Raw genomic sequence first — 16418 nt, 5'->3', positions numbered from 1 at the left:
GACACTTAAAGTAGTAAAGGAGTTTTGCTATTTGGGGAGCAAAATAACTGATGATGGTCGAAGTAGAGAAGATATAAAATGTAGACTGGCAATGGCAAGGAAAGCATTTCTGAAGAAGAGAAATTTGTTAACATCGAGTATAGATTTAAGTGTCAGGAAGTCGTTTCTGAAAGTATTCGTATGGAGTGTAGCCATGTATGAAAGTGAAACATGGACGATAAATAGTTTGGATAGGAAGAGAATAGAAGCTTTCGAAATGTGGTGCTACAGAAGAATGCTGAAGATTAGATGGGTAGATCACATAACTAATGAGGAGGTACTGAATAGAATTGGGGAGAAGAGGAGTTGTGGCACAATTTGATGAGAAGAAGGGACCGGTTGGTAGGACATGTTCTGAGGCATCAAGGGATCACAAATTTAGCAGTGGAGGGCAGTGTGGAGGGTAAAAATCGTAGGGGGAAACCGAGAGATGTATACACTAAGCAGATTCAGATGGATGTAGGTTGCATTAGGTACTGAGAGATGAAGAAGCTTGCACAGGATAGGGTAGCATGGAGAGCTGCATCAAACCAGTCTCAGGACTGAAGACCACAACAACAACAACAAAGATTCCACTCTGATAAAGGCTGCCTGCAACAGTAGCTGAAGTGTTGGTAGTTTTCTGTTACATTACGACAGTCAGAAGAATTTTACTGAAGTAGACTCCAGTTGTGAATGCTTACACTCTTGCAGATTTCATCTAGTTTGCATATATGTTCATGTGCAGTAATCAATTTCTTACTCATTTCATCACTTCAATCTATTTTTATACCATCCATTAGTGTTGTGGCTAAATCCACTTTCTGAACTTCCCTCACATGGAAACTGTGTGCCAGACTGTGATATAGCTCTTTATTTCAGGTGGATGAGATTTTAGTGGTAAGGCATTCTATAATTTTTAATGGGCAACTTGGAGGCTTCAGTGCACTCTGCCTCTCGTGTGTTTTTTCAAAACCCTCAGTGGTTCTCTTCTGCTTACGGGATTAGACAATCACTAGTTGGAGAATAAATATCCAAACCTACATCTATACTCTGCAAACCACTGTGAGGTGCATGCCAGAGTGTGCATCCAATAGCACAAGTTATTAGATTTTCTTCCTGTTCCATTCATACATGGAGCACAGAAAGAATGATTGTTTAATGTCTCTGTGCATGCAGTACTTATTCTAATCCCTAAGTGAGCAATACGTAAGGGGTTATAGTATGTCACTAGAGTAATCATGTAAAGCCTATTCTTGAAACTTTGTTAATGGACTTTCTTTGCATGGTTTACATCTGTCGTCAAAATAGTTCTCTCTCTGCATTACATTGAAATCTTATCAAGATCTGACAATATTTATACAACTTCTCGCAGATATTACTTCATTATAGATAACTGCATCATCTGCAGAAAGCCTGATTTTGCTGTTAATATTGTGTGCAAGCTCATGAATGTACAAAATTGAACATCAGGACACACCCGAAGTTACTTCCACATTTGACAATGACTCACCATCCAAGATAACATGCTCTATCTTCCCTACCAAAAAGTCCTCAATCCAGTCACAAATTTCACTTGATGCCCCATACGATTGTACTTTTGACAATAAGCGTAGGTGTGGTACTGAGTTAAATGCTTTTTGGAAATCAAGAAACACTGCAACTACCTGGTTGCCGTGCTTTCAGTATGTCATGTGAGAAAAGTATGAGTTGGGTTTCACACGATCGATGTTTTCGAAATCCATACTGGTTGGCATTGAGGAATCATTCTGTTCAAGGTACCTCATTATGTTTGAGCTCAGAATATATTCTAAGATTCTGTAACAAATCAATATTAAGGAAATTGGACAGTAGTCTTATGGATCATTTCTACTACCGTTCTTGTAGATGGGTGTGACCTGTGCCTTTTTCCAAGAACAAAGCACAGTTTATTGTTTGAGAGATCTACTATAGATTATATTTAGAAGAGGGGCTAACTCAGCAGCAAGTTCAGTATAGAATCTGTCAGGAATTTCATCGGGACATGGAGCTTTGTTCAATTTTAACAATATCAGTTGTTTCTCAACACCACTGGCAAGAATACTTATTCCATTCATCCTTTCAGAGGTATGAGGATTAAATTGGGGAAATTCTCCTGGGGTTTCCTTTGAAAAGAAACCTTTGAAAATGGAGTTAAGCATTTCAGCTTTTGCTTTGCTCCCTCAGTTGCAGTTCCTGTCTCATTTGTTAGGGACTGGACACTAACTTTGATGCCACGAACAGCCTTTACATATGACCATAATTTCTTTGAATTTTGTGGAATATCATTTGACAGTATTCTGCTAAGATAGTCGTTGAAGGCATCAAGTATTGCTCTCTTGACAGCCAAACAGCTTTCATTCGGCATCTTTCTCTCTATAGCACTACACTTTGTTTAATACTTCTTATGCAGTTCTTTAGAAGTTTCTGTAGAATGACTGTGTACCATGGAGGTTCCCTCCCATTATGAAATGTTCTACTGGGTACATATCTGTTTAGTGCATGGTCAACTATTCTTTTAAACTTGAGCCAGAGTTTTCCTGCAAGCTCCTGCTTTTTGCTGAAAGTTCCAAGTTCCTCATTGAGATATGACACTACTGATTTTTTGTCTAGTTTACTGTGTGATTCAGAAGTTACAACACTGATTCATTTCTGAGTAGGGGAGTGCGCGCGGACCGGTTCCGCTGGTTTGGGGGAAGTAGTGGGGGGGGGGTCTCAGGGAACGAACTGATGCTGCGGCAGTTGCCTCCAGAACCCTGGAGAGTGTGCATTCCTTGCAACGTGAGTGCATGTTATTAACTTTGGTCGAAAAGTGGGAGAGGTGAAAATGGAGCAGCACTTGGAGCAGCATTATGCAATTAAGTTTTGCGTGCGACTAATCAAAACCGCCACGGAGACTCTCGGTATGATTCAGGAGGCCTTTAAGGAAGAAGCCATGACCTGTGCAATGGTTTCCATGTGGCACAAATGTTTCAAAGATGGCCGCGGGAATGTTGAAGACGATGACCACTCTGGGAGGCCATCATCATGCTGAACGGATCAAAATATGGAGAGAGTGCAGGAACCTTTAAACAATGGCCGTTGTCTTAGTACTAGATTAATTGCCGATGAACTGGGACTCAGAGTATGGTGTGGAGGATTGTGATGGAGAATTTGATGATGCGAAAAGTGTGTGCCAAACTGGTGCCAAAAGTTTTGTCAGTGGATCAGAAGAAACGGCGCATGACTGTTTGCCAGGAAATACTCCAGTGGTTGAATGTTGCTCATGGACAGACTGTCACAGGTGACTTTTACACTGGAGTGCTCCACCACTTGAGGCATTGAGTTCGCCACATCCACCCAGCGATCAAGGGCAATTGGATCCTCCACCATGACAACGCGTCCGCTCACATGTCGCGCGCCGCCGCTGCTGAAGTTTTGGTCAGGTTGAACGTGACAACATTGTCACAGCCAACCTACAGCCCCAACTTGGCTCCAAGTGACTTTTCGTCTTTTCCTCTTCCCCCGAATCAAGACAGGCCTAAAAGGAAAGTGATTTGACTCCATCGACACCATCCAGCAGGCTTCGACGAGAGCCCTTGACAGCATGATGCCTGAGGCCTTCCAGAAGGGCTACGGACAATGGAAGATTTGCTGGCAGCGCTGTGTTGATGCTGAAGGATCATATTTTGAAGAATTTTAGTCCACTGTACTTAAATGTCCAGTAAATTTCTAGTTATGAGTTAAGAACTTTTGAATCACACCCTGTATATCGTTCTGCTTGTTTTAGGTGTCCTGTGTACTTTGGTAATTATTGTTGTCATAAACGCGTAATGGCCACTGATGCTGGTTTTAATATGGGAATCCTCGAAGATGTCAGGTCTATTTTTTGCCATTAGATCTGATGGATATGGAAGAAATAGTTTAAGCACTGTTTGATGATTGGTTCCAGAATTTCATTCAGAAGTTGTATTTATTTTTCCTTTGTCATGTACATATTTACAGAAATAACATTCAATCAATTACCTGAATTAATTGATTGAACAGAAGAATGGCATGAGGCAGGGAAGTGCACTTTCACCATTACTCTTCATTGTAGTGATGGATGATATAATGAGTACAGTAGCACAAGTAATTGGTGAAGGAAAGATGAAAGCTATGTTTTTTGTAGGTGATCTGATGATTTGGGGGAATAAGGAGAAGGAGGAAGTACAAGAGCAGTTGGACTTACGGGAACGAACAATACGATAATATGGGATGAAATTTAGTATAAATAAGTGAGATGATTATCACAACAAGAACAAAGGAGAGAGGAATGACTGGAATAATAGTTGGTGGGGAACGATTGAGGAGAGTGGAGAGTTTCAAGTACCTAGGAAGCCTGATACAGGAAGATGGAAAAAAACAACGGAGAAGTAAATGAGCAGGGGAGAAAAGTAGAAGCATTTCGGAAGAGTGTCAGAAGCCAGATATGGGGCAAGGATGTACCCCAAATCAGTAAAAATTTTATATACCAGTCACACTATGCCCGATTCCTGACATATGCTTCTGAAACCTGTGTTATGAAAGGAAGAGAGAAAAGCAAAGTACAAGCTAGTGTGATGAATACTGGAGTGACAAAGATAGACAGGTTAAGAAATGAAGGTGGAACCATTACTAGATGAGATAGAAAAATCAAGGCTGAGATGGTATAGGCATATTAAGTGAATGGAGGAGGATGTCCAGGAGGATACACGAGATGAAACTGGAAGGAAAGAGACCAAGAGGAAGACCGAGAGACAGATGGCTAAAAGGAGTGAAGGAATGTGTCCAGAAGAAAGGAGAAGACTGGACCAAGGTGAAGAGGGAAAGATGGTGGCAAGACAGAAGACGATGGAGTTGGCTTATGTTCCGAACAGATCCGGCCAGAGGCTGAAAACTGTCCAGGATGATGATGACGTGAATTGGTGATAATTTCCACTGTTTTTGCCATATAGAATGTGCTTCTTTTATAATTTTCACAATATATCTTTCATTGTACTAGTCTTTTATCCAAGTGAAAGGGTACCACTCATTTTAAACTCTCACATTTTGCATGTAATTAGGAGTATCAGTTAAACACAAACACTAAAAAGGTGATACAGATGATGAATTTCAGTGTGTGATATTCTACATTTTTAAATGAGAATAAGATGGATGTTATCCAGGAATTGAGTTAGGAAGTAACACAAAACCCTAGATATAGGGAGATGAGATAGGCCAGCATGTTAGAAAAAGAAAATGTGAGAATGATGGAAACCTTCATTACAAAAGGTAATGTTCTTTGCTGCCTTTTTTTTAGTTCTGACAGAGTCAAAAGTATGTCACATTTTCAAAGAAGGAACACCATTTAGTGTGCTTAAAGTCTTCCTTCCCTATCACCTTGATCTATTAAGAGAATCCAGCTGAGTTGACAAAACAAGCGCTCCCATGAAATTTGTTGTAACATTAATTTTCCTGTTAGATATGAAAACCATCTGAATGTTGCTGACAGATAATTGTGCTCCAAATCAGATTCAAACTCAGAGCTTTGACTTTTGTCGGCACCACTCATATCATCTGAACAAATCTGGCACACTTCACAGGCTGACTTAAATATTAGTTCAGTCAGTTTGTGTATCCTGCTTTCTCTAGACACCACAGATGCCTTCATTGTCTAGCACACATGGGAAAAATGTTATGATAGAGAATGGTTTAGCTACAGGCTAAGGATAGGTTGGGTGAGAAGATCCCAATGTTGCTGCATAGAGTGCACAGTTTGTGGATAAAAACTGTGTGCTGCATTAGTATTTGAACCAAGATCTTTATTTATTTTTGTGGGCTATGTTCCATCATCTGAGCAAAGTATGAAGGAGATTCTATGTGACAAGATGAGACAGGTACTAGCAGATAGGTGTTGATTCCGTTACTAGCAGATAAGTGTTGATTTCATTTCTGACACGTGTTAAGACCACTCAGATGTGTAACTTCTGCCTGTGATAAGAGAGGGCCTTTGGAAAACAAAGATCTGGATTTGTGTTTCAGTACAGTTTCAGTGGTGATATGAAACTTACTGGCAGATTGAAACTGTATGCCAGACTGGGACTCAAACATGGGCTCTTTGCCTGTCGTGGGGCAGTGCTCTGCCAACTGAGCTACCCCAGCATGACTCATGACCCAATCTCACGGCTTTACTACTGCCAGCACCTCATCTTCACTTACCATTATTGAAGAAGTAAAGCTGTGAGATTGGGTTGTGAGCCATGCTCTGGTATAGCTCAGTTGGTATAGCACTTATTCGCGAAAGGTAAATGTCTTGGGTTTGAGTCTTGATCCAGCACAGAGTTTCAATCTGCCAGTTTCAATTTGTCAGGAACATTCATTTCAGTGCTTACTCCAATGCAGACTGAAAATTTTCTTCATGAAGTTAACCTACTGTTTAGAATTTGTCAAATTAGTAATTTACATAGGGTCTTGTCAGAATGCTATGGGAACAGTTGTTGGAACATGTTTGAACACATTTGATCAGTATAATTAAGCAGAATTCATAACTGCTAATTGATGAACAGTAGTATATTAAAAGTTCCATTAAAGATTCTCAGAAATATAATCTCACACATTTTTTACACTGAACTTCAGTTCTCCACAAAAGAAAAGTCTGTCTTTCATAGAGTGCTGAAGACGGTATGTGAAACAGAATCTCACGGCATGAGAAGCTGTCAATCGCACTATAAACTCCAGCTGATTTAAGTGTCTCTTGAAATACGTTTTGCAGTTACCATTTCATGTCTGTATTTCACAGCTCTCAATACTCTTAATTGTGTTTCTTATTGAACTTTTTCTCTCCAGGTTTTGACTCAAAAGTTTGTCATGTTTGATATTTTATGATCTTATCATTATATGTAATTTTCAATTGAGTTGTCCCTCCTGCAAACACACTATGTCAGAATACATTATTGTTCTTCCACTTGCATTTGCTTTAGGCAGTTGTTGAATTTTTTAATGCCATTCTGTAATTTGTAATTTTAAGACCAACAAAAATATTACATTATGAGTCATAAATTATAAGAAAAAACATGAAAACTTGGATCATGGTAAACTTTAAAATGAGACATTTGTCAGCTGTTTTATGAAGTACATGTTGTTGGCTGGTCTTATTTGTTTGCAGAATTAAAACTGTTTGCAATTGCAGGGGATGGAAGTTGTGCATATATGTCTTGAACAAGTTATTTAAGAAGGTGTTAATATAGAAATTGATCAGTCTATATCAGATTGATTTGGCAATGCTACTAGTAAATTGTAACAATCAAACTAGAGTCATTGACTGTGTCATTTGCCAGGTTTTATTAGCCAGAGTATTGTCATTATGATAGTGAATTGACTCTGGAAGTGATGTTTTATTCCTTTATTTTGTGCACAAAATTATAAACTGAAACATAGTTATGCAAAAAATTTAACCATTAGAGTGACACAGACTTGATGTGTCATAATCCTTCCCCAAAGCAGTAGCTGTGTTGGAGATTGCCAGATTAGAGTTTGTGACAGACATGCCAGGAGAACATTAAATATGAGACTGTGCATACATGCATGCGTGCAATTGTGTGTGTGAGGGGAGAGGGGTCCATCACATGCATGTGGTTGAGTGTCAGTCAGCTTTATTACTCTGGTTATCATTTGGCAGCTACTAAACAGATGCCCATCTTGTCCTCCATGCTCTGTTAATATTATTTCTAACTGAAGAAAATCATGTCCATTCACAGGGCAGCCAGATGAGTTTAAAATTTATCATAACTCTCCCTCTCCCTGTGTGTGTGTGTGTGTGTGTGTGTGTGTGTGTGTGTGTGTGTGTGTGTGTGCATATTTTTTCCATTCTCTACTAAAAAATGTTATGTATGAGGTATGGATGGGGCAAAAGAGATGAGTTTGATGCTGCAAATTTGTGTACTTATCAGATATGATCAGTTAATGGCGGTCAATTTGAAAATAGGAATAGTTTGTGGTCATTTGTATTAATTACTTCAATTTTTCATATATTTTTCCATATCTTTGTATGTGTTTCTGTACAGAAATTAATACCATTTTCATTTTCCACTGGAGCACAAGAGCATGGCTGTACACTGTTTGTCCACTGCCACCAAGCTGTTAGATTGTAATAAGACTTGTCAACATTGTGACTATTCAAAGGAAAAAAAACTTAGTTGTGTACTAATATACCACATCGAGTAGTAATTACTAATGTGGGAAATCTTGTTTATTTCATCTTATGGTAATATTGCCATTGTGCTTCTACTGGAGTGGAACAATACTAGATAAAACTAGTAATTAATTGCTTGTGTGTTTATATGTAAACAACAGTATGGAAAGGATAGACTGCTGCTCATCACACTAAGGTGCACTGGGTTGCAGAAAGGCACATGAAAAACAATGCTAGGCATATTCCAGGTTTTGGGCAAAGTCCTTCTTAAGAAGCAGGAAACGCAAATACATTCATCCCCCCCCCCTCTCTTCTCCCCCCCCCCCCCCCCCCCCACACACACACACACACAGGTGCGCACGCGTGTGCAGGGTCACTTTCTCTGGCCACTAAAACTCTACTGCATCTGACGAGCAGGAATCTAACTGCAGTGGGTAGTGGGGATAAGGAAAAAGCCTGGAGTGGGAAGCGATAACTGATTAGGGATGGGCAGAGATGCCAGTGCTGCCTGTGGGAGTATGCAGGGACATTCTGGGGTGAGATAGATCTGATAGGCATAGTATTGGGAGACTGTTGGAGGAGGGGGGGGGGGGGGCAAAGTAGAGAAGAGGAAAGAGATGGACAGGTGGATGACAGGGACTAGCGAAGATTGTCACCAAGTGGGTTGTGGGAACAAAGTATATGTTGTAGGGAAAGTTTCCATCTACAAATCTGGAAAAGGTTGTGGTGGTGGGAAGATTCTGATGGCACAGGCTATGAAACATTAAAAGTATAGTCTGATTTAAAGTAGTTGTCACTCGACGTTTGCGCTGCAAAGTTGTGGTGTTGTCACGTCAAGCACTGGCTGGAGGCAGCCGCCTCAGCGCATCGCTACCCCCGGCGATAGAAAATCATTTTAAAGCCTGTATCTTCTACAAAAAGTAAGTAAAAAATTTCAAACCCACATATGATGTATATCTCTACAATGTCACTCAATCTGTCAAATATCTATTCTTAATTTTAATTAGGACAAGAGTTACGTTAATTTGTTTGAAACCATTTAAATTCTCGATTTCGCAAACAGCTTCTAACTTATTACGTCATTAGTGGAAAACTATTGGTGTCACAGCAAAATATTTTTTTCCATTCATTATCAAAATAATGCACTCGGCAAAGAATCCTTAGAAGTTTTCATAGTGCATTACGTTTCCTGTATATAAGTTTCTGAAAACAGCATTCTTAAGCAACCCTATCAGTACTGAACTCGAAACAAGTATGACGTTTAAAGTCTCGATCTCCTATAAATATTATGTAAATATTTTAAAATTTATGTACAGTATCGGTCTCAGTGGTATCTGTAAGCATATCAAATATTTTTTCTTAATTTTAATTAGGGCAGTTGTTACATTAACTATTGAAGTGTGAGAAATTTTCGCATCTGGAAAAGTTTTCTTCTTTAGGTTGCAAGTCTTGAAAACTGTTAAACACATTGAATAACGTCTTGGTGTATATACAAAATGAAATAAGAGTTAAAATTCAGTCGAACTTACCATAAGGAGATGACGAGAGCTGGCCAAACAGTATTTCTTACAAGGGAACCTCCCCATCGCACCCCCCTCAGATTTAGTTATAAACTGGCACAGTGGATAGGCCTTGAAAAACAGAACACAGATAAATCGAGAAAACGGAAAGAAGTGGTGTGCAACCATGAAAAAAATAAGCAAAATATACAAACTGAGTAGTCCATGCGTAAGATAAGCAGCATCAAGGACAGTGCGAGCTCAGGAGCGCCGTGGTCCCGTGGTTAGCGTGAGCAGCTGCGAAACGAGAAGTCCTTGGTTCAATTCTTCCCTCAAGTGAAAAGTTTTCGTTCTTTATTTTCGCAAAGTTGTGATCTGTCATTCGTTCATTGACGTCTCTGTTCACTGTAATAAGTTTAGTTTAGTGTCTGTGTTTTTCGGCCGCACCACAAAACAGTGCGATTAGTAGACGAAAGGACATGCCTCTCCAATGGGAACCGAAAACATTTGATCGCGAGGTCATAGGTCAATCGATTCCTCCACAGGAAAACACGTCTGATATATTCTATATGACACTGGTGACAGATAATAATTGTCTGAAAATAAAAAATTAAATTTTTCACTCAAGGGCAGACTTGAACCAAGGACCTCTCGTTCCGCAGGTGCTCACGCTAACCACGGGACCACTGCGCTACTAAGCTCAAATTAGCCATGATGTTGCCTATCTTGCACATGGACTACTCAGTTTGTATATTTTGCTTATTTTTTTCATAGTTCCACACAACTTCTTCCTGTTTTCTCGATTGATCTGTGTTCAGTTTTTCAAGGCCTATCCACTGTGCCAACTTATAACTAAATCTAAGGGGTGTGCGACGGGGAGGTTCACTTGTTAGTCTCACAGCAAGAATAAGAATTAATCGAAATAAATTCACAAACACAATATTTAATGGCAGTAAGTACACTACACACTAATCAGACAATGCGAAAACACCACTTAATTCAGAGTCAGAGTCAGTGGAACTATCCGTGTCGCTGCTCGTATTGACAGATATAATCAAGTCTTCGACACTTTGTTGTAACATACCTTAATTGTTCTATGCGTCCTGTATCACTCCTTTCACGTGATGCACTACCTTCTGCTAGTCTTCCGATGTCACAGTTCCAACTTCCTCTTTCAGAAGGCGTTCCACTTCAGTTAATGTGAATTTCTTCTTTTCTGCAGCAATATGCTGTTTAACCTGAGCCCAAATCAGCTCTATTGTGTTGAAATGGCAATGGTAAGGAGGCATTCTGAGCACTTTATGCTCGTATTTTTTTGCTGCTTAATCCACAATGTAAATCGGGTTCTTTGGCTTGTGTTGTGATACAAGTTCTAATAATTCTGCCTTTGTCAGATTACCGTCGAACTGTACCTTATGTTTCTGTAAGCAGCTAACAGTGTCGTTTTTCCTCGTTGGCTTCGTGGGAGCTTTATATTGTACTGATTGCTGAGTGATAAGGAGCATTATCCATAACAATGATAGAGTTTTTTGTTGAGTTCTGGAACACACAGTCTTCAAACCATTTCACGAAAGTATTGTGGTTCATCTCTTCGTGGTAGTCAGAGGTCTTATTTGAACTGCATAGCAACAGACAATTTGGAATGAAACCTTTTGAATTTCTGGCATGTGCTACAATTATGCTTTTTTCTCTGCCAATTGGAGCTGCATTACTACTACTGATGACACTGCCTGTCCAGCCTATTTTTAAACTGTCCTGCATTCACCCACGTTTCATCAAGCCAAACGATATCATCAAAATTTGTCCCCATTAATTCTCTAAGAAAGCGGAATCGCCAGGCTGCAATATCTTGGCGCTCCATTACTAACTTTCTGCCAGAGATGGATTTATAGTGGAATCCTAACATTTTTCATGACTCGTAACAAAGAAGGTGGGAATTTAAGGAGATGGGACCTGGATAAACTGAAACAACCAGAGGTTGTACAGAGTTTCAAGGAGAGCATAAGGGAACAATTGACAGGAATGGTGGAAAGAAGTACAGTAGAAGAAGAATGGGTAGCTCTGAGGAATGAAGTAGTGAAGGCAACAGAGGATCAAGTAGGTAAAAAGTCGAGGACTAGTAGAAATCCTTGGGTAACAGAAGAAATATTGAACTTAATTGATGAAAGGAGAAAATACAAAAATGCAGTAAATGAAGCAGGCAAAAAGGAATACAGACGTCTCAAAAATGAGATAGACAGGAAGTGCAAAATGGCTAAGCAGGGATGGCTAGAGGACAAATGTAAGGATGTAGAGGCTTATCTCACTAGGGGTAAAATAGATACTGCCTACAGGAAAATTAAAGAGACCTTTGGAAAAAGAGAACAACTTGTATGAATATCAAGAGCTTTGATGGAAACCCAGTTCTAAGCAAAGAAGGGAAAGCAGAAAGGTGGAAGGAGTATATAGAGGGTCTATACAAGGGCGATGTACTTGAGGACAATATTATGGAAATGGAAGAGGATGTAGATGAAGATGAAATGAGAGATACGATACTGCGTGAAGAGTTTGACAGAGCACTGAAAGACCTGAGTCGAAACAAGGCCCCTGGAGTAGACAACATTCCATTGGAACTACAGACGGCCTTGGGAGAGCCAGTCCTGACAAAACTATACCATCTGGTGAGCAAGGTGTATGAAACAGGCGAAATACCCTCAGACTTCAAGAAGAATATAATAATTCCAATCCCGAAGAAAGCAGGTGTTGACAGATGTGAAAATTACCGAACTATCAGTTTAATAAGTCACAGCTACAAAATACTAACATGAATTCTTTACAAACGAATGGAAAAACTGGTAGAAGCCGACCTCGGGGAAGATCAGTTTGGATTCCGTAGAAATGTTGGAACACGTGAGGCATTACTGACCCTATGACTCATCTTAGAAGAAAGATTAAGGAAAGGCAAACCTACGTTTCTAGCATTTGTAGACTTAGAGAAAGCTTTTGACAATGTTGACTGGAAAACCCCCTTCAAATTCTCAAGCTGGCAGGAGTAAAATACAGGGAGCGAAAGGCTATTTACAATTTGTACAGAAACCAGATGGCAGTTATAAGAGTCGAGGGGCATGAAAGGGAAGCAGTGGTTGGGAAGGGAGTGAGACAGGGTTGTAGCCTCTCCCCGATGTTATTCAATCTGTATATTGAGCAAGCAGTAAAGGAAACAAAAGAAAAACTCGGAGTAGGTATTAAAATCCATGGAGAAGAAATAAAAACTTTGAGGTTCGCCGATGACATTGTAATTCTATCAGAGACAGCAAAGGACTTCGAAGAGCAGTTGAACGGAATGGACAGTATCTTGAAAGGAGGATATAAGATGAACATCAACAAAAGCAAAATGAGGATAATGGAATGTAGTCGAATTAAGTTGGGTGATGCTGAGGGAATTAGATTAGGAAATGAGACACTTAAAGTAGTAAAGGAGTTTTGCTATTTGGGGAGCAAAATAACTGATGATGGTTGAAGTAGTGAGGATATAAAATGTAGACTGGCAATGGCAAGGAAAGCGTTTCTGAAGAAGGGAAATTTGTTAACATCGAGTATAGATTTAGTGTCAGGAAGTCGTTTCTGAAAGTATTTGTATGGAGTGTAGCCATGTATGGAAGTGAAATGTGGATGATAAATAGTTTAGACAAGAAGAGAATAAAAGCTTTTGAAATTTGGTGCTACAGAATACTACTGAAGATTAGATGGGTAGATCACATAACTAATGATGAAGTATTGAATAGAATTGGGGAGAAGAGGAGTATGTGGCACAACTTGACAAAAAGAAGGGACCGGTTAGTAGGACATGTTCTGAGGCATCGAGGGATCACAAATTTAGCATTGGAGGGCAGCGTGGAGGGTAAAAATCGTAGAGGGAGACCAAGAGATGACTATACTAAGCAGATTCAGAAGGATGTGGGTTGCAGTAATTACTGGGAGATGAAGAAGCTTGCACAGGATAGGGTAGCATGGAAAGCTGCATCAAACCAGTCTCAGGACTGAAGACCACAACAACAACAACAGCAAAGATGATTTACTACCCTGAAACAGGTCAGCCACTGTGAGGGTAGCATATTGTTTTTTGAGTGTTGGATACTCCTTCCTCGAATAAAATGCGTATATTTGACGACGAATGGCATCTTCCTGAAAAGAGTCTAGTTTTGTGACCCTCTTCTATAGTCGCATCTTTTTCCCTGGTGTCTCCAATTTAGATGATTCACTTGAGCCTTCTTTCGTGAATTTCTCCTTGCAGATTCTTATTACTGATCGTTTGCTAACTTGCAGAGCAGCTGCAGTTCGCTCCACCAACTTATCCAAAGGAACGAAAGGCCCTCCTGCATCCCTCTCTCTCTCAAAATACTCCCTTAAGAAACACACGTTTCACGCGCCTGACTGCGTATAACGACGCCATGTCCACCACTTTTTGGAGGTTTCTGAGGAGTGTGCAACCTCAGCCTCTCTGTCTTGCAACCGAGCGAGGTGGCGCAGTGGTTAGACACTGGACTCGCATTCGGGAGGACGACGGTTCAATCCCGCGTCCGGCCATCCTGATTTCGGTTTTCCGTGATTTCCCTAAATCGCTCCAGGCAAATACCGGGATGGTTCCTTTTAAAGGGCACGGCCAACTTCCTTCCCCGTTTTTCACTAATCCGATGAGACCAATGACCTCGCTGTCTGGTCTCTTTCCCCGAAACAACCAACCATCCATCTGTCTTGTGACTGCTTTCATCAGACATTGTAAACACGCGAAGCTAAAAGTCACTCAAATCTCTTACCCGCACGTCTACAACGGCTCGCTGAGGACTGGCTGGCACAATGCCTTAGTCAGCTCAGCAGAGCGAAGTGGCAATGCAGTGGCAGCCGACAGCGCCGGCTGCCATTGGTTTATTGGTGGCGGGAGCCCTGTAGCCCGTTGCCTGTCAAGTGACAACTACTTTAAATCAGACTATAAAGCACATCATGCTGGGCGCCATATTCTGCAGCATGGTAGTCCAGCTGTCTCTTGGCCACTGTTTGGTGGTGGCCATTGATGTGGACAGGCAGCGTGTTATTATCATATCCACATAGAATGTGGCACAGTCATTGCAGCAAAGTTTGTAGATCATATGCTTTCACAGGTGGACCTATCTTTGTTGGGGTTGAGATGTCTCCTACCACTCCAGTAATACACATGCCTTCCATCTTGTCAACTCATGTACATAGTCCTTTCCTCTTTCTTACTTGCCCCCACCCCACTCCCCCCTCCCCTCCCCTCCCCTCCCCACCCCTTCCTTCCAGTACTGCACCTAGCAGCCCTATCCTGTCCCCACCACATCCCTGCACACTCCCACAGGCAGCACTAGCATCTTCCCCCGTCCTTACTCTGCTGTCCCTCCCCATCCCCACCCTATGCCTCTTCCTTACTCCCCCCCCCTCCCTCCCCCCCACTCTGCCACCTCCCCACCTACCCACCTCCCCATCCACTACTAGACTGCTGTTCATGAGCAGATGGAGGCAGTGGCTACTTGTGTGAGAGTTGTTCTCATGTGATGTGTGTGTGTGTGTGTGTGTGTGTGTGTGTTTTCCACTTTTGAAGAAGGACTTTTTTCAAAAACATTCTTTTCCACTGTCTGAAAGCTTTCGTTTTCACTGTGCCTGTCTCTTTGAAACATACTGCCTCCTCTCTGTAGGGTCTAGCAATCAATCCTTTCCATATTGCTATTTGTATGTGAAGACTTATACATATGATTTAAAATGCCATAATCATTATTATTTTGTTTGTAATTATTTGATTTGTGCTCTACAGTCAAGCATACTGCAACATTGTTGCTGGAGGTTGCATGGCAGTTGGTTTACGATTTGCTGGTTCTGCAAATAATGAAGCCTTTAAAACATTGCTTCAGTATGCAAAGAAGTTCACAAACTTGTCTGGAAAATCTATTGCAGAACTGGCTGGCAAGTCTACTATAGAAACCTGTCTGAATGTGATGCTGTTGTCACTGGCAATGGTATGTATTTATACCTGTCTCAACTTGTGTTTGTTTTAAATTGTGCCCATGTTGTTTAAATAGGCAGTATCTTTAAGAAACTAGATTTTGGTGTGTGTAAAAGAGAGATTAGATAGGAACCATTTTATTATGTAATTTTTTTCACTGTTCTATCTTGAAGAACATTTTTCATTTGTTTTGCATTCACATTGTCAGGAGAAGTGACTTATTGTCATTACTCACACTAATACAATGTCATTTCTGCAGTTGTTGTCTGGATCATAATCAGCCAGTAGTTCCAATTTCTTTTTAATTCTTGAACAATTACAGCAAGATATTGTTCCAGGATTTCCAAAGATCTCATAAATGTGTGTCAGTCTTTGTGACTAGAAAGCCAATGCTCAATCCGTATGGCTGCTGGGGGGCCTCATCTGAGATGTAACGGAAGCCTTGACTGTGGCTCTCAGGCATGCAGGGTGCAGCTGTCTGCAAATTGTGGCTCGTGTTGGTGCCAACGGAATCTGTCACTTGGGTTCTGAGGCTGTACTCACAAGGGAAACTTCCCATCGCACCCCCCTCAGATTTAGCGGTAAAATGGCACAGTAGATATCCTGCCAAAAACTGAATGCAGATCAGAAATGAAAACAGGAAGAAGGTGTACTGAACTGTGACAAGAGAAGAAAAATCTAAACAATGAATTGTCCAACATCAAGATGTGCAACATCA

General features: G+C 40.7%; 1 protein-coding gene across 2 annotated transcripts in view; it reads left to right on the top strand.

Annotated features, from left to right (window-relative positions):
* Positions 1-16418, top strand: part of LOC126164949 (anaphase-promoting complex subunit 1) — a 361025-nt gene that overhangs the window by 233359 nt on the left and 111248 nt on the right. For both annotated transcript variants that reach the window (XM_049920281.1, XM_049920280.1), the window contains exon 26: positions 15512-15713. In XM_049920281.1, the coding sequence (XP_049776238.1) occupies positions 15512-15713 (202 nt within the window). The remainder of the gene's footprint in view (positions 1-15511; positions 15714-16418) is intronic.

This window comes from Schistocerca cancellata, chromosome 1, assembly GCF_023864275.1.
Source record: "Schistocerca cancellata isolate TAMUIC-IGC-003103 chromosome 1, iqSchCanc2.1, whole genome shotgun sequence".
NCBI classification, from domain to species: Eukaryota; Metazoa; Arthropoda; class Insecta; order Orthoptera; family Acrididae; genus Schistocerca; species Schistocerca cancellata.
The sequence above is the reverse complement of the archived record's forward strand: the minus strand, read 5'-3'. Positions and strand labels throughout refer to the sequence as shown.